Genomic DNA, 19,555 nt, shown 5'->3' on the forward strand with positions numbered 1-19,555 from the left:
TCTATTGACGGTCACGGCAGGAAAGCTGTCTCGAATGATCGCTACCTCGCCGCTTTTAAACACCGTAAGGGGCTTTGTTACGCCATATGGATATCAACTACACAGTTGAAATGCGAGAAAGTGATGAAAAACCATACGCCCAAGAGCACACTTGCGCGAAAGCAGTCTTTGACATGACATGGGAGCAGTTATCTCTTCGGAGCGGTCGCGCGACAAATAAAAGGAGTCACAGTCAAGTTCTACTCACGGGTGTTGATGTCCACCATGATTAATCCTTAAGTGGGAGTCACTTCCGGCAAGGAAATATATCAAAAAGTAGTTATCCACTGGAAAGCATCTTGGCACGAGCAAGCCGCACAAGCAATCATCTCACCGATGGTCCCCAAACCGACCGGCAGGAAGTAGACGACGAATCATCCGGAAGCGAGGAACCCGCACCCGCGGCGGTGCTGCGCTCAAGCGGCGATCGGTAGAAGCTATTGAAAACGAAACTGCAAGCGCGGTGTCGTGCGCCGCTTTTTTGTGTGCTGCATCTTGTACTTTGTATAAATAGTTTTACGTTAATAGGCGCGAGATTGTCAAAATTAATCTAAGTATGTTTTGCAGAACAACAAATATGCGTGGCTGAGTCGAAGAAGCAAGAACAAGTCGCAGGGGAAGTGGTAATTTTTTTGTTGATAAAATAGACTGGTCACATTTCCAAATCGACAAGACAGGAAGCATGTCTCTACCCGAGAAACGTCATCATGACGTTGGTAGACAAACTGATACCGAAACAAATCGGAAGGGGATAGCTGGGTTCCACGAAAACCTGAAAGGACCGAAGGCACCCTTTCAGGCACCATCGTAATTTCCTCAAGACCGCGGCTTTCGGACACGACCGTGTTCGCCAACAGGCTTCGAGCGTAGTTCAACTCTACCAAATTGGTGGCGCTTTCGAACACTATGACGTCGTTTGTTTGCAACGTGGTCTAGTGGTCTATTTGTGGTCTATAAGTGGTCTATTTTTGCCGAGCACCTACAAAACTTACGCACTGCTACCCTAAACACTGGTCTTCAGCATCTTCATAATAATACTCCAACATGAAAGTGAGATCTTGAGGCATAAAAAAAAGTATGAAAGTCGTGTTAAGCCTGTTTAATTCACTCCTATTTAAACATGTCTCCCACAAAAGCTGACCTAATGACAATTAATGACAAAGAATATAATGAGTAATGCAATCAGATGCGTTTGAATGTGGCACAACTTCTGTACACAGCTGTATTTCATCTGATAATTTATTCCAGTTGTAAACTATATATGTACACTTTTGTCAAATAAACCAATATGAAGCTGTATATACGACTACCAGCCACCAGAATACCAGACTGTCTGTCGCTGTACAGATACCACAACCAAGACAGGGCGAACAACTTCACAGTACACATCGGTGAACATGACTTCATAACTACAACACGCATCCTCTAATGCACATGTAACAGGTAATAAAATCTCTCTCAATTCATGCTCCTTTGTACTAGATTTTTTTTCTACAATGCTGTTCAGAAAGCCTCAGGTTTGCCAGATGGCATAAACATGCTGTCTGTGAGATGTTTCACGTTCTCGGGTTCGATGGGTCCCACAGATAAAACCTGGTACAGAATACTTCACTATGGGCATTTCGCACGATAATGGCATCAGGAAATTGTGGCAACTCAGTCAGAAGGAAACGACAGAGCAAAAATAAAATTAGTTTCCAATTCTTGTCACGTTAAGTTTTGCCCGAATGCTGCGTAATCGCACAAAATAATTCTGTTTCTGGTCTAGGGAATGGAAACAAGAATACAATGTTTTGTATGGGTCTCACGAAGACATTGGCAAAATAGTTTCAAATAAAAATAAGATATTATATGGTCGAGATTAGTCGCCACTGCAGCAGGGCAAGCTGGCCAATACCACTGCAATGTCATGAGCCCAGCTCGCAAAGTATCCTGGACGAATTGGAAAGCAATTTGCTACAAAACAAGCTTATTTCCAGTACAGCGTGGTATACCCCTGTATTTCGAGTACACTGTAATAATAGTGTCATGTCCTTCTGGTTGTATCGCTTCTAATGCTTTGGGGAATGCCGGAAAAGAAATAAAACATGTTAAAATAGCAATGTTAAAACTTTACAACAGAGTCATTTTCTTGCTCTCTTCTTCATTTTTTACTGATCCATTTCTTAGTGTGAAATATAAGCCCACTTTTCACTCCCACATTCCACCCCCCCCCCCCACAAAAAAAAAAAAAAAAAAAAAAACGTTGCAGACAGCACTGAGAAATGAGATGTTTATAACAGGGATGGGCCTACCAAATCCGTGAATGCTTGAATCATAGGCAAGGATTACAGATTCGAGCTAATCGAATCTTTCGAATCCACCAAGCACGTCTGTTTGTTTCTTTTTAAAATTTAAAAAAGTCATGGAGTCCTCAGGAGTCCACCAAAAGCCTGATCGGCCTAAAAAGTTCTTGATCACACCCACATCATCAGTAATAGTCAGAAGGGGTTGATCTCGCGAAGTTTATTTATCCGAAGTTCATTTTCATGCCTCGGATATATAAATCATTTATTTATATTTTAAAAACTTTATGTTGGAAGTTTTATTTTTAAGATATCTATGTTACGGCGACACTTCAGCACATCAGGTGTCATAGCTGATGAAAAAAACAAAGACGCAGTAGGCTATAGACCCTGAGTGGGTGAGAATGCTGGTATTTTTGAACAAGAATCTGCATTAATTTAGAACTTTCAGCTGTGTTTTCTCGTTTATATAGCTCTGGACTGAAAGAGTTCAGGCAGGAACTCTTTCATTAAAAGTTTAAAAGTAACACAGTTTCGCTTTTGATCGTTTCGTAGTTTTGTGCAAATAATTGAAACTCGAGAGTTTATGAAATTTTTCTAGTTGATGAACATGCTAAATAAATTATATTTAAGACGAAGTATAAGGCTATGTTTTCTCCTGAATGTGAACTATTATTTAATTTGTGTTTCATTAAACAAAGATATCGATGAAACATATCGAACTCTGCTTCACAACACTTTTCAATAGAAGTGCTTTTTCTCCTGGATTTTTAAATTGTTTATTTATTTATTTAAATTAGATTAGTGGATTCGCAGAACCTTTCTTTGATTTGAATTCGGATTCGGATAATTCTGGATTCGTCCCATCTCTATTTAAAATGCAAATTGCAGACCAGAACAAAGAATATCGAAAGCTGACCTGCAGTAATCGCAATGTGTACATCTTGTTGCAATTGTTTCCTGCTCTGTACATTCTTACAAACAATAAATCCGATTTTATGGAGACAAATCAATATGTACTTGAGGAGCAAATTGCTGGGGCCCCTTTAGACCCTAATACACCTCCTACCAATGCTCTCACTTCAATGAGAAGTACAATAACAGCCCCCAACCGCTTCATAAAGAAGGCCTTTTGGCAACCTACCATTTAATACACTTCCAATTCATCACGTATCCACAAAAGGAATCGCCATAGTCCCTTATCTCGCTAGTACTTCAAAAATTCAAAATCTCCCTCCCACGGTACTCCCGGTTGTTCTACCATGACCTTTTTGTTTTGTTTTTGCTAACACACATTACTGCCCAAAGCCCATGGCCATTATTCAAGAGTGGAATCGATGTAAGTAGACTGTTGCCAAGGGAAGCCTTTGCTTTTCGGATATGTACAAAATGTAAAACGTAACGAAGCAATAACCTGGTATGTGTATATGTAACAAGAATAATCTTAAAATGACAGATGGTGACAGTAAAAGCAGAAAAAAAAAAATGCAAATCATGTGATACACGCATTGTAGATCACGTAATTACTGGCACTGTTCGATGCACAGCTAACTTTGATGAAAAAAATTAAACGTTCCGCTTAACAGAGTCATGTCTCGCTTATCCGGAATTCAGTTATCCGGACAAAAAGGGATGATTCCTGAGGTGCCCAACTAAGCGAAACACGACAGTTTACTTGTTCCTCCTCTTATTACCTCGTTCACAAAATACACGAGTTAAGTACGGCATTTGCATAACTGCAGGAAAAACAAATTTAAAAAGTATGTTTCTTGCACTCAAGAAATTATACAAAAAAAAAAGCTGTAACAACTCACCTATGTACAAAAACCGTAATCTTACAAAGCCTCCATTGTAGATCAAGTATATCACACTTTCCCCTTGAATACAGATATGAAAGACGGAGATGATGTGTCAAACGATGAACAGATGCAGATTACTTAGCGCATATTGTTGATGCGTTGATCAGGTGACCTTCAACAAAAACAAACTCACTTTGTAACAGTCAAGTGAAATGCTGGGATATAATAGTTAGAATGTAATAACAAACTTCATGGTGTCTCACGACACAGAACAGCACAAAATGTGACACGCGCGTTTCTTGCGATTTCGGATGCAAGGTCCGCGTTCAACCTTTTCCAACAAAATTTGTTGTTGCTTAGGTATACGTACGACAGAAATGAGATAAAGTAGTCTATATTAATCAGCCAATCAAATTAAGATTTCTATCTGTGCTGTAATAAGTAAAACTATATAAGGAAATCCACTTTCCACAACACACACATTTCCATAAAAATGCAAATCATCGTCGTCGTCAAACGTAAAGCAAGTCGTGTGTGTAGTGGGAAAGCACTTGTTGGCTGCATCCATGTTAAGAACCTCTGGAAGAATAAATGCTAATGCGGAACCAACAGACCGGAATGAGAACCGAAACAATATCACAGCTCGAGAAGATAAAGCAAAGCTGAAGGTGTTCAGCTATGCAAAACGGAATGTTGCTGATGACCCCCGCAGACGTTCAACGTGTGTGCTACACCGGTATCATGAAGTCAAAGGTTTTGGGTTGGCAGCGATCTTTGAAGTGACACAAATCTTGAGGTGTCCGCATTTTTAGAACATGCGACAAAGAATATGCGTGTGTCAAATTTTCGCAACTCTAAGCTATCTGCTTCTCGGGTGGTGCATACTATTACGTTCCTACGAAAAATTGTGTGTTTCGGCATCCAGAAAAATTTGTGCATAAAGAATTCGCAGGGCTGCTGCTAATCGTACAAAAGCTATGACCTCTGGAATTTGAGCAGGTAACTAAATCGTTCAATGCAACGGACAAGCCAGTCCGCAAAGCATCAACGGTTTTAGTCCGCGGACCGACAGCGGCGTCGCCGCTCACGACCACAGCTGGCTGGCGACATAAAGCCGCAAACTGCTATCATTAATGGCGTTTGCTTCCATTAATATTTTGAGCAAAACACAGGGAGCGTAAAATTTTTTTTAACGTGATGGCTGTCACTAAAAGCTGAAGTATGTAAATATGAGAAAAGCCTAAACTTGGGTGACAAAATATGATAAACAACAAAGGCAGCCTTTTTTTTTTTTGAGCACATGTTAAACCCCAGCTTGCTTGCATTTAGGCTATTGAATCCGAGCCAAACGAAGGCTGCGAAGCTGCTTCATCACTATGAAGCCATTACACAGAACACGCGATGAGATACTTCTTTTTTTGCAGTGTGTCGTACACGGGTACGTTTCCCTTCGATATCCGTGGGCCCAAAAATAAAGCTTGCACGTATTGCACATTATGCAGTTGACAATACAACAAGGAGCCTCAAGCCAAGGTGGTGCTTATGTGAGCAGCTGGCGTAGGAAAACACAACTACCAAAGCTCATCAGCTCCATGTTGGGTCATAGTAAAAAAAAGAATAAGACACAAAAAGGACTACAGGTGGTTCAGACCTGAAAGCAGTTCAAACTGAGTCGATTATCCAACATTAATATTGGTATGTGCGAGCAAATGAGCACCTTGGGCCTACTTCACACCAGGGTCGACCCGACTATCATGTCGAGAGTCATGAGCGGCAGATTGCGAAGCAAATTAGGATCAGGGCATGGATGATCTCGGCGTGGCTTTCAATGAGATATGCACTGAGGGTTGAAATGAGGGAGAAGTTAAGGAACAGCCCACCAAGTCTTTTTTGTCCACATCTGAAGCCCCTTCGCCTATGACTTTTCCATCTGTGCTCCTCCCCCCCAGAGATCTGTTGAGGTTATGACTAAAGCCCCTAGCTTTCTGCAGTAGAAAATTTACTTTTCCGCGAAGTGGGACCTACAAATCTGCGGGGCTCCGCGGGCAAGAGGAAACACACAAAAAGAGGTGGAGCACCCTCCTGAGATCGCATGCCGACTCATCCCCGACGCTTTGCCAGCCTTTCGTAACTTTGTAATGTGCAAAGAAAACTGGACTCAACTCTGTCAATCTGTCTCCGGGGAGGGGGCTGCTGTCGTTACATTTCCTTTCGTCACGACACATCCAGCCGTGTAAGTGCCGGCATTATCAGTGGCGTCGGGCACTGATCGGATTTAACCCGCGACAACGTTGCAGATCGCTGGAAAACTGTAGACAATTTCGTAAGATATCGCATATTCCGCGAAAAACGGACGGTTCTGGGGAAACAGCAGGTTCCGCGACACATGGCAAATTCCACGGAAGGCTATGGGCTCTACCTATGGCTGTGCGAATATGCAAATATCTATAGAACGTTTTGACTGCACATACCTAATGGACAATGTGGATTTCTCACAAATTAATGTTTAGCCTTATGCAAGTATGTCTGTTGTACTTCAATGGCTTCAATGGTACAGCTCCTGTCAACCTTAGTAACAACACCACAAAAAATATGGTACTCACTCCAGAGCGCGATTACAGCGATCTTCCGGGCCATGAGGAAATCTTAATTGAACAAAATGATTCTATTCCGCTAGTTTAACGCAATGATGTTTTTTAATTTAACATTCCCCCAGTGCCCCAAGGGTGGCTGCTATCGCGCTCGGAAAAACGAGACCGAATTTTTTTCCAGTGTTAAGGTTGACTGGAGCTGTACATTCTTGTACCATTACTTCTTGTTATCCCATTAAATGCTCAACATTCCATCGCGATTTCTCGAGCCACCTCCAACTGACGATTTCACCCTTTGCACAGCCGTAACGAAAAGGACACACACCAGTCGTAACAAAAAGGACACACACAAAAAAAAAACAATGTGTTACAACTGCGGTACGATGGCAGGACCGCAAAAGAGACAACATACCCTCCCTGTTACACGTGATCCCAGCGTTAAGAGGGTTCGTTTTTGAAGGGGCGCAGTCCCCCACTCAAGTTGTTGAGGGCATCAATCTCGTTCTGAAGCCGGCGCAAGCTCCTGTTGGCTGCTCCCCCATCGTCCAACATGTTTTCTTGCAGGTTGTTCCCACTGTCAAAGAGGCTCGCAGACAGGTTGACCAGGGATAAATTATTGGAACTCAGATCGCACATGTTCATGTTGAGCTCCCCCGACGTTAAGCCGATGTCGTTGGGGTCGATGCCGAGGTCGAGGCTGTCGAGCTTCTCCGCTGTCTCCACGACCTCCGCGGCATCCGGTTCGAACGGAGATGCCATGTTGGTGGGAAGGCCCCGGAACTGGGACTGTTGTACGGCCTGGAGTGGTGTCAGCGTCTGCGCTACTAGTGGGGACTGTTGCATCGCGGATGGGGCCTCCAGGATCGGAGCTTGTGCTGAGGAAATGGAAGTTGAGTTGCTTTTGATATCCGTAAGATGAAACGATGCTTGAGTAGGTACACTAACACATTTTTGACGTGTCGTTATCTTGTGCCAAGGTGCAGAGCGTGACTAAGTTGTTTGTGACACGCAGTAGTATCTCGACAATACAAATCTCTCGGGGCGACGCGTATCGTATAATTCCAAATTCGTACCAAAATAAATAAACCAAATATACCCCTGTTTCTTTGTTTCAAATTTCCATTCTGCGATGATAATCTTATTTCAGAGCATAAGTTTTGGACCATGAATGATTTGTAGAGCCTCAAGTTTCCGGGAAATATTTTTTTTTCCCAATTTGGGAGGTGAAAATCGGGGAATTCAACATGTGCTCTAAATTCATTCGAATTCGGATGGAAAAAAAACTTCCAGTATGCTAAATTTTGAGAGAAATCTGGCTCTATTCCTCAAACTAACTTGGTACAAACGGTGAGGTAATTATGTTCACTGCCAAACAAAGCTAGTGCGCATTCCTACAGACGTTTCAGTGAGGACAATTCCCCGGGTAAAAATCGGGTTTCACCTTATAGAGGCAACCTCCAATTCGGGGTACAAATTCGGGGAAGTAACAGGTTAAACCCTAAAACTTGAGGCTCTTCTAATTATTTGCATGAAATGCAAGGTGTGATTAGCAACGTTGCAAAGAAGCTATAAATTCGAGGAAACATTTCATATGATGATGAAACACACACTGTACTCTAGAGAGCCACGCTAAGAGGTCCTTTTTAATGACAAAGCTTTAGTATGCCACAGAAGGATGAAAATGGAAAGAGTGCCCCCAGCCTTGCTTACCAGATTCAGCCCTTGGCTGCATCCTAACGGCCTGGCGCATGGTCCTGGGGACAGCTATTGCAGCTGGGGCTTTAAATGAAAGGGAATTGTACTTAACTTGCGTCGGAGGTGTTTGCATTATGCTTATGGCCCTGTGCTTTCGGGTTTTATGTTTAATCAGGGGTAAATATTGCATTTTATTTCGGGAGCCATAAGACATGGTAAAATCAGGCGATATCGGGTGGAAAATAAAAAAAGAGCGCTTCTCGCATTATGGACTGACATAAGATGCGGAACAGTTGTGCTGAATGTACAGTGTTTAGCGTTCTCCAGTGGCCATATTGGTGGCTGAATTGGAACTTTGCAGAGTTCGTTTTCTGGCTTTTTCGGGTTTTACCCGAAGTGGTGATGATGCTAATCAGGGGGGTAAAAGCGGGTTTTGCCGGGTTTTACCCTAAAACACAGGGCACTAATTATGCTCATATTGCATGCAATTGTGAGAGGCACTGATTCATCACTCAGAACAATTACTGTTCCATAAGCCATAAGTAAGTTAGTGAAAAAAAAAAGTAACTAAGTTACAGTAATAGCCCTGTTACATGGGCAGTCTTCAATGACCATTGAAACAAACGGCCATTGAACATGCGCGTAGCACCACTTGCGTGCAACATGTCAACTTATAAAGGAGCATTGAATCCAATGGTCTTTGACTGCTTGACGCTTTACACGCTTGGTGGCGCTACCCGCAAGTTCAGTGGTCGTTGACTTCAATGGTCATTCAAAACTGCCCATGTAACAGGAGCATTAGCCTGGAAAAATAGTGACTGTAAGAGCCTTCAAATGTAACTAGTTTCAGCTGCAGTCGCCGCATCAAAGTACAACTCAGTTACTTGACAGTTACCTTTTAAGGAGAAAAAGCAGAATAGGTGTAACTGAAAAACTTGTTTTACCACTTTTACTGTTCAAGCATAGCTATATTGTGTTCTTAACAGGGGATTTTCCATTGGCTGTAACATGCACGGCGTGAGTTATAGTCTAAGGCCATCTTGGCTGCGTGCGAGATGACAGAACTTGATGGATTCCTGGTTGGGAATAACGGTAGGGTATTTGAAGCCTCGACAAAAACGATGCTAGAGAACTGACGCGTGGAAAATATTGCGATAGTTTGGAGTAACCAGTTACAGTTACAAGTTACTTTTATAGAAAAGTATCTATATATGTACTCAGAAATGTAGTTTAAGTAGTACTTGGTGCTTGAAGTACTTCCCACGACATCCTGTAACTTCGTTGCTACCCATGTGCTGCCCTTCGTAAGTAAAGTAGATATTTACCCACTGGTCCACCAAGAGCAAGGTTTTCTTGAAGGTACCTGTCTAAGTAGCCTTCACTAATTTTTCGCTTCTTGCGGTCAATGGCTTCTGGGTCTGCAAAGGAAGGAAAGGAACCACATACTTTGTGAACCGCGTAATCCCCAACGACACAGAATGTCCTCTGGATGTACCAATAATGTCCTAACGAGTTCATACGTCCGATGGACATCCCTCGGATATCCATCGGACGTACGAATCCGAGTCGTACATCGAGAGGACATTCTGGATGCTACTAAAGCATCCCGGACAACACCGAATGTCTTCTGGATGTACAACTCGGATTCGTACGTCCAGTGAATATCCGAGGGATGTCTATCGGACGTATGAACTCGTTAGGACATTATTAGTAGCATTTACCAGTATATTATTAATCATTCGCCGACTGTCCGTATCTTAGTAGTGGAGGCAAACTAACCCCGGTCCTTGGGATGCAGCGTGAAGGCCCTGGGTTCGCTAAGGGCTCCGTCTGAGGGTCTCCGGAGCAGGAGGTGCACGTCGATGGGATGCTCGACGGAGGGATCCTTGTAACGTGGCGTCCGGAAGCAGATGGCCACCTGCTTGTGCACTCCATTGGGGAGGATCTCGGCCCGATCCTTCCACTGGGTCTGACCCTCGCAGTCCTCTTCAAACCACACTTCTACGTCATCTGGGATTTGTGCCAGGATGTTATGTCATTGGAGGAGGCACTATTTGCCCCATTAAATCATTAAATTTCCAACATATGTACACATTGAATCCAATGGTCTTTGATTGCTTGACGCTTTACACGCTTGGTGGCGCTACCCGCAAGTTCAATGGTCATTGACTTCAATGATCATTTGTGCCAGGATGTTATGTCATTGAAGGAGGCACTATTTGCCCCATTAAATCATTAAATTGCCAACATATGTGCACATTTTAAAACTGAAGAGAGTTTGTGATGATGTTGTTATTATTTTGTTATTGGGAAAGCTCGTGAAATGCTGCACCGGATGGAGAAGCTGTGCGTGCTTGGGGAATGCCGCAGTTACCTTGCTCTCAGAAAAAACGGTTAAGGTACTGTACAGGACTAACGCTCGCTACAAATTTCAATCTCTCGCACAGACTCCTGTTGATAGAGTGCGCAGCTAAAGATGCTACTTTGACAGGGTTCAGGGTACAATGACACGACCGCTTAAGCTTGTGTAATATATTTCAACGAGCAATTCATGAGAAAGTCAGCAACAACAACAACAACATGGCATGCGGAAGAGAGAGAGAGAGAGAGGAGGAACTTTGAGCAGCCCACCGAAGTCCCGATCCTCTGTCACAATTGTTGCTTGCATTTCCACTTTCATGAAATAATAATGTGAACTCATAGCTAACCTTTGGCCACCTTATCGCAGAGTAGTATCATTTCCTGCCCTCCTGACACAGGAGCACACGTATGGCTCAACTTTGTGATCGTCAGATCAGACATGGCCTCTGTCAATAAACAATACAAATTCATTACGAGCACGGCAGCAGGAACATGAACAGGAACTCTCAAACACACTTTTTTTTTCTTCTTCGGAACGTAAGCGTTAAGTCAAGAAACGGAAATTAAGAGAAAAGATCAAACAGCTCAGTGCCCCATCATGTTCTCGCACACGGTTCTCTTTCAGACTGTTTCGGGGGGTAAATATCGGGTGATATTTTTCATTTGAAAATTCGGGTGTATTCGGGTTAAATCCCGTTACGGCATGTTCTGTCGTCAGGAATTCGGGTGTATTCGGGTGATTTTTTTTTGTTTAATAAAAATTTGTCTTAACATGAAACTAATGTTTAGCAATGTTATCAAACTTTATGCACGCTTATGAGTGTGCCACGCGACCCGGATGTTTTCGGGTAGATTCGGGTTAAACCCGAATTTTACAGATTTCGTTCGGGGGGTAAATATCGGGCGGATACGGGTTTAACCCTAAAAAGTCAGGCCCTAACTATGTCAAGGAGCTGCGAATGAGTCAACTGCCAGTCTCCTCGGGTATGCACATGCACATTCTGTAAAACGTGTTTTATGACGTGCGCGATGTTCGGCTTCCAATTTTTATTATTATTTTTATTAATTTTATTTTGTATTAATTTTTTTATTAATTATTTTTTTTTTAATCTGCACTCCAACGTCTAGTTATTTATGGGATTTTCTGGAGCTAATATAACTGCACATTACAGCTGCGCAAATACGGTACTTCCTTGACAACGGATTGGAAGCTAGTCCAACTTATCATATATCTCATCTACGATAATGGTGTTCATTGCTTTCAAATGCATTTCTTACTGCGCTGATGACTTCTTCAATGCTGCGCACAGTCAACTCTAATTACGTGCAAAAGCAGCCGGTGCTACCCAGCTGTTGCGTAACACTCACTTCGGTCGTAGATGACTTCGGTGACGACTGGAGCCAGTGGCACCGTGTACTTCCCTGGAGTTGGACCTTCGAGAAAGACTTGGAAGCAGAGCCTCACTGCATTCAGATCTATGCTTCCTGCTTGGTCCTTGTGATCGAACCCATCTGAATTAGAAGGTGCCTTATGGTAAACGAAACAACTTCTCTGGAGATTGTAGTACATGTGAACAGAGCTATTCGATGTGTAGCTATTTCATCGGGCGCAGATGACGGCATTGTGACAGTGGAATCGGGGGGGTTTCGCCATCACAATACGTTTTGTATAACTAGGTAATAATACCTCTAGCAATTCCTTGCTCACTGAACATTACCCTGCGCCATTTCTGCATAAAACAGTACAATGTATATGAAAAAAAAAGAAAAAAAGACAGAGGAGAGAGTGAGAGAGGAGAGAACACGTCAAAGCGACATCTCATGTTTTACGGTTCACGACGCCCACAGATCTGCACACAGAAGAGACAAAAAAAAAAAGGGAGAAAGTGGGAACTCACTTTGAAACGGGTCCACGCGTATGTTCTCCCTGTCCAGCAGGTTCTGTTCCACGTCCCTCCTCTTGACGCACTGGATTCCGAGGCTCGTGAAGCTGCGGCAGATCGGCTATTACGAAACACCGAAATACTGCACCGCACGGCGACAGCCCTTACCTGCAGGTCATGTCCGGCCTCAGGTACTGCGTGCAGATGCCCTTCTTGCATCCTTCTTTACCTACCAGATTGTGAGGGTGCACACGGTAGGGCTGGTCCTTTGTCACGCAAGACACCACGACTGCTCCTTTGCCCACATAGTTCATCACCTAAAACATTAGGAAACATTTTTTGGAATCACAAAAATAAACGGAAGGAACAACGCAAATTTCATGCGACTCGAGCATATACAGTGAACCCTAGTTTTTATGACCATGGTCGTTCCCAAAAATTTTGGTCATAATGCGGAATTGTCATATTAAAGGGGGAGATTTGCAGAGGTTTCACAGTATTGTTCCCCAGGAGTATGGTCGTAAAGCGCGCACGTCAGATTATCGGGGGTCATATTAACGAGGGTTCACTGTACTGCTATACAATAAATTTCATCATGTTGCACAAACATGATGCTTCCACATTTCCCACGAAAACTGATGCAAGCGATGCATTTCTAAAATCTGCAAGCAGGTTTTACATGATTGTAGCATGGCAGCTGTCGAAAGAGCAAGACAGTGGTATGAACTGAACATGCGCACTTCCTCGAGCTCGACCGCCAATTATGAAGCGTAGGTTCGATACCTGACGCTCTCTGCCCTTTTTGTCGACAGCCATATCTCGGTCTTTCGTGTTCTAATGCACCCTGAGGTTTGTGTTCTAACCTTGAAATGGTTACTTCCAATTATCTTTTGCACAAAGAAATATGTGAAGCACATACTATACATAAGGCCTGACTTTTTAGGGTTAAACCCGTATCCGCCCGATATTTACCCCCCGAACGAAATCTGTAAAATTCGGGTTTAACCCGAATCTACCCGAAAACATCCGTGTCGCGTGGCACACTCATAAGCGTGCATTAAAATAAAGTTTGATAACATTGCTAAACATTAGCTCCATGTTAAGACAAATTTTTATTAAACAAATAAAAATCACCCGAATGCACCCGAATTCCTGACGACAGAATATGCCGTAACGGGATTTAACCAGAATACACCCGAATTTTCAAATGAAAAATATCACCCGATTTTTACCCCCCGAATTTGGCCAAAAATAAAACCCGAAAAAGTCAGGCCCTAACTATACATAGGGTTCTTCGTTTTTGGGTTTTATGATTTTTCAAATTCGGGGGGTAAAAATCTGGTGCTATTCACGCACGAGAATTCGGGGAGAAATCGGGCGCTACAGTCTCTGTTTGATATGTCATCGGGAAATTTTCGGGTGAAACGAAAAGGCGTGTGAAACAAGCCGCTGCTGTGACAATGGGACGAGAAACAATAATTTTTATATTTCCGCTCGGAACTGGGATAGTGAATGACCGCAGTGTTCAAACACTTGCCCGAGCTCCACAAAAGTTTGTCTTTGACTCCTGCAGGAGGGGATTATAAATGGAGGACAAACAGGAGGGAGGAGGTTGTGATAAAATAGCTCTCTCTGCCGATGTTATGATTCACTTTTCCGACGGTTTACCGAGAACGACAAGTTGAAGGACCGCAACGACCTCGGGCCGATATCGGTTTTTACCCAAATTCTTGAAAATTTGTTCGGGGGCGAACTGTCGCGAAAAATCGTGTTTAACCCGAAAACAAAGAACCCTAACTATACATTGGCTCGGCAATTGCTCGGCAATACATTGTCCACTGAGAAAGCCATACCTTGATGGTACATTGGCTCAGCATACATATATTGCTCGGCAATTGCTTGGCAATACATTGCCCACTGAGAAAGCCATACCTTGATGGTACATTGGCTCGGCATACATACATTGCTCGGCAATACATTGTCCATTGAGAAAGCCATACCTTGATGGTAGGATAGGTCTTGTTTTCAGCTGTGCTGCTGACACCGACGAGCGTACCAGGATACCTCCCCTCGCACTGGTAACGAAATCTGAGTGCTCGAGATGCAGGCTGCTCGGTGATCATCACGTAGGGCCGCTCTTGCACGGGGGCCATGTAGGTCCCACTGCCGTCAGCTGTCGCCATGTGACGCTCTATTACTTCAGCTGGTGAACGACAACAGATGAGGTAAGATTTGAAGTGAGACCGTCTCTCAATGTATACACATACATATTTGCAACCTGCTCACATTCTGAAAGCTGGGTTTTATTGCAAAAGTTTCAATTTGTGAGCAAAAAATAGAGAGGTATATTCGGGCGGATGAGTTGGGGTACAGCTGAGCCCATTTGTAATAAAAATTGTAGGTACTAACATGATGCCTGACAGTTTTATAGGAGTACGGTTATACACGAGCATTCGCGCAACTGCCAGTCGAGACCACATTAACAAGTTTTCAAATGGTGCAACTAGAGTGCCACTTAACGTGGACATGTGACCTACGGTCGAATGCATTTCATCTTACAGATCAAAGCAGTTTTGTGCCTCATTGCATTAAAACTTGTCCAGAGGCAAGATAACCTGTGCCGAGACCTTGTGGGGCTCCATTGTTTGTGCATTTTGCATGGAAACGATTACACTACATGTTCTGTGATTTCATAATGTCATTTTCTTTCTGTTCTATCCTTTAGCCTGGATTTGTATATTTGGGTGATATGAATGTACTACCGGCTAAGGCAACAGCTGTTATGGACATACCACATGATTAGATTAGAGGGCTTGTGGCCTGTCCATGTGATTGCTGTCCTCGTTATTTGCTCCCACGTTTCACTGTGTAAGAAATTAGATAATATTTCTGCTCAACCTGATGTCTAAGAGACATCCGCTCTAAGCTAGAGAAGGAGGAGGACAAGGCTCGAAGCTAGATAAAGTAAATGCGAAACAACGAACCACTCTGCTGCCCTGTGGAAGGCTAGTACATAACCACGTTTTTTCCATTATGATACTTGTCCTTAAAAATACTGGTGGAAGAATGTGAGCTGTACCTGCAACAGTGGACTTCACTGTGTGAGTAAGAACACTTCTGCAAAAATTTGCACTGCCTTTCCCCAGACTCTCTCAGTGAAGCAGTCAGATCCAAATCAGGATCCCGATTATACCAGCGTTGACGCCGAGACAGAGTATGCAGATAACACGTTCATGGGCTGCACGTGTTGCTTGCTCTGATAAGTGGACTGTACGTCTTGCTCTCATCGTCAGATATGAAAATGTACGTGATTGTGTCCTTGTGGGAGTAACCTTTCACGCATGAGTAGAATACGTACTGCATTTTTATGATGTTTCCGAATGGGAAATACCAATCTGAAAGCTGCTTTGCACACAATCAGAAATAAAAAAATAAAAAATATATATATGAAAATCTACGAACTCGAAACAGTGTTACCATCAGTGTTACCATACGCTGTAGCACCCTCGACAACACGGACAGAGTTAGGGGGTTAACCCTATTTGCACGTTAACATTTTCCGCACAAACTACCATGGGCCCTGCCATTTGACTGCCAAGCTAATTGAAGGTTCTTCCTAATCACAGCAGTGGAACTCTGAGCGGACTGAGAAATTCTCTTCTACAGGACACTCTTGACATCCATGACCCTGCAATCTTTGGCACGCATATTACTTTCCTATCTGTTTGACCAATAGAGATTTCATTGTCAAATCAATGTTGCAATGCTTATATTATCATTATTTTTTGTTGTTGTTAGACTGCAGTGGCCAATGTATTTTTTTTTTTATAGATTCATTGTCTTGCCTGCCCATGTAATGACCCCTAGCGGTCCTTTGGGTCTTTTGAATAATAAACAAATAAATATCTTTGACACACAGCAAAATGTCCGAGCCTCCGCGACTCACTGTGTCGTGTTTTCCACTTTTTGTATTGTGAAAACACAAAAATAAAATTAAAAACATCAAAGGAAGTGCCAGCTTGAGGACTCACGCATGCCTTAAACTGGTGCCAGTGGTTTGGGAGAGGTAAAAAAAAAAATTAAAAAAAGTAAGGGGAACTGCTTTGCACTGCCAAGTTTGAGTGTTGAAACGTAAACAGACATTGTATGTTCCTCCTGTTTTTTCGTGTGGTCGCTTTACTTAGTCCTTGTATGTTACGACCGGATAGCTTTTAACATGAAACCACACATGCAAAAAGCTAATTTGTTGTATGTCAGAAGTTAAACAAAGCAAACAGACCCATGTTTTTTGGATATCAATCAATCATTCCATCCCATGCAAAGAGAGCCAAGAAACTCTGAAACATCGCAACATGCAAGACTGACAGAGACAGGACAAGCAAAAGTTAACCTTACCCACATCATCTAGGCTTACAGAATTCTGCATGGTTAGTAGGCCATATGCATCAACTATCCAAGCAGAGAGAAATGTTAGTGGACCTTCAGATGAGGTAGGGAGAGAGAGAGAGAGAGAGAGAAAGAGATATAAAAAGAGGAGGAGAAATGAAAACAGTCCTTATCCCAGATTTTGAAACCGTGGCTCACCTGGAATAGCTCAGTTTACAGGCTCAGATGAGTCTGCTCAAGCTTGTTCATTGCTGTAAGAAATGTAACGACGCTATTAAGTATACAAGCACAATGTTCCAAAAACACTGCATGTGATAGGTTTCACAACACCAGTGAACTTCCCCAGCCCGTGTGCTTTGGAATATTCATTGATGGATACTGCTTTCAAAGATGTGGAAATAAAGCGATAAAAATTTGGTGCTAGGACATGGCCATCTGATGGAAAAAGCAAGCAAGAGTACCTGAATACAACGTAAGCAATTGGTCTCCAATGCCCATGAACCAAATTAATCGAACAACTCAGGAAAAAGGTGTCATTACCTTTTTCTGAGTTGTTTGATTTAGAAGAATATCTGTTTTGCAAAATGAAACTAACTTAAGGAACAGACATATCACTGGATCTGTTCGCACAACGTGCTTATGGCATCGATATGAGGATCAGAAAACTACACAGAGTGGTGTGTGTACAACTGCTCTTTACGTTGGATTCGCGATTAGCGTTACAGTGTAGGGGGTAACGGCATCAAACGTATGGGCCTTTCTTCGGGTTACTACAGTCTTACAGAGTTACAGTACGCTGTGAAAGATGTCACGCCACTTCACACATGGAACAACATGTTGCAGGCGCTTCTAGCACTGTGATAAACAAGGCTGATAACCCAGTGCGTGAAATTCGCGATACAAAACTGTCCGTCAAATCGTTCTCGTTTACAGTACGCTGTGAAAGATGTCACGCCATTTCACACATGGAACAACGTGTTGCAGGCGCTTCTAGCTCTGTGATAAAACAAGGCTGATAACCCAGTGAGTGAAATTCGCGATACAAAACTGTCCGTCAAATCGTTCTCGTTCGTTATTTACAATATTGCAATTTATTATTTATATATATATATGTCTGACATATATATATATATATATATGTATGGGCATAAATATATGTATGACGAATATGACAACCCGTTCACAGACACTAAATTTAGCAGACGACATGACGAGTTCCGTCCGCAGTACCAGTATGCACGTGCAGCCGTGGGGTACGCATGTGGCATTTCGATTACCACTGTCTCTCTTTGTTGCAATAAATGCGCCGCAATGTATTTAGCGATCGAACCAAAACATAATAAAGCACGTCAAAAACTGGTGGCATTAGGACGGAGTCCTGTGAGGTGTACAGTACGATCGGATCAGCGCACGAACCTGTGCTTTAAACACAGAGGAGCTTGGCAGGCGAAAAGTGACAAACATTAAGCAAATGACACATTTTGTCAACTTTCTTGTGATTTCCTTCAGGTGTATATCAGTTTTCATCACAACCTGTGGTTTTCCTCAGGGTCACAAGCAAACAGTTTTCTCGGAACAAACAAGCTACATGTCACAACACGGAGAACTACAGTTGAAAGCAACGGAAAGCAACTTCACGATTCACGCGTAACATTCCTCATACCACATTTTCGATCTTCGATTTTTGTCTTTTGTACAACAAACGTAAACCTCGTAACAAACTTGAAAACAGTTAGGCCTAGCTTTAATACAGATGCGAGTTCGAAACATTTCGAACACTCTTTCATCTCCGGGACAATCTGTGGGAACGGAAACACTAGCAGCGGTCTAACAACGTACAGATGCACTTACCGTGTTGTTGTCGTTAATAATCTGTCCAGTATACTATGTAACACAGCACGAACCCATCACAGTAGACTTTTGAGTGACTCACGACAAGAGCAAGCAATCGAACAAACACAAAATGTGAAAGGCCGTCCGTCGCCGTGTTTCTCGGAATCCCTACTACAAACGTTCACCCATTGGCTGGAGCAGTTTGGACGTTTTTCCCTAGCGGAGATATACCAAAACAAGACATGCAAACCGAAACTAAACGGTAAAATTTAACCAAAGCAACATTATGTTTGTATGAGTTATTCTCATAACAACAAATTGTGCTATAGAGCTTCTGTTAGGTTGCAGTTACGTTGGTGAACAGAGTGTTACACCAGAAAACAGTTGCAGAGACAGTGGAAGACACAGACAGCGTTGTGGTTTCCCGCCTGCACGACTGGTTCTGGAATGACGTCAGCAAAGCGCCTGCCTCCTCCTATGTTCCTTGGGTTTTTCTACATCGGAAGAGGGATGTTTAAAATTCAGAACTCCGCATCTCGTTCATTTACCTGGCTCCGGCTGAACGGGTTTTTACCAGGCGTGGACTGATAAAGGAATGACTATCACTTCCACCAGGATATCGGGGAGCACCAAACTGATAAGATAAAAACTTTTTTTGTGTGTGCCATTGACAGTATGGGAGA

The 19,555-nt window shown here is 42.9% G+C and overlaps 2 protein-coding genes across 3 annotated transcripts in view; both read right to left on the reverse strand.

The window, feature by feature from the left end:
• LOC135401553 (myosin-VIIa-like) overlaps window positions 1-399 on the reverse strand; it is a 66,573-nt gene extending 66,174 nt beyond the window's left edge. For both annotated transcript variants that reach the window (XM_064634020.1, XM_064634019.1), the window contains exon 1: window positions 248-399. In XM_064634020.1, coding sequence (XP_064490090.1) covers window positions 248-266 — 19 coding nt within the window. In that variant the 5' untranslated portion in view covers window positions 267-399. The remainder of the gene's footprint in view (window positions 1-247) is intronic.
• Window positions 400-1,260: 861 nt separating this feature from the next.
• Window positions 1,261-19,165, reverse strand: LOC135401556 (embryonic polarity protein dorsal-like). The gene is made up of 12 exons (XM_064634023.1): window positions 18,891-19,165; window positions 17,238-17,290; window positions 14,654-14,856; window positions 12,822-12,970; window positions 12,669-12,760; window positions 12,139-12,282; window positions 11,118-11,216; window positions 10,189-10,419; window positions 9,735-9,827; window positions 8,425-8,493; window positions 7,127-7,589; window positions 1,261-4,295 (listed from the first exon to the last, which is right to left on the reverse strand). The coding sequence occupies exons 3-11, from the start codon at window positions 14,834-14,836 to the stop codon at window positions 7,153-7,155; spliced, it is 1,497 nt and encodes a 498-aa protein (XP_064490093.1). The 5' UTR covers window positions 14,837-14,856; window positions 17,238-17,290; window positions 18,891-19,165; the 3' UTR covers window positions 1,261-4,295; window positions 7,127-7,152.
• Between the last annotated feature and the right edge of the window lie 390 nt (window positions 19,166-19,555).

Source organism: Ornithodoros turicata, chromosome 7, assembly GCF_037126465.1.
Source record: "Ornithodoros turicata isolate Travis chromosome 7, ASM3712646v1, whole genome shotgun sequence".
Taxonomy (NCBI): Eukaryota; Metazoa; Arthropoda; class Arachnida; order Ixodida; family Argasidae; genus Ornithodoros; species Ornithodoros turicata.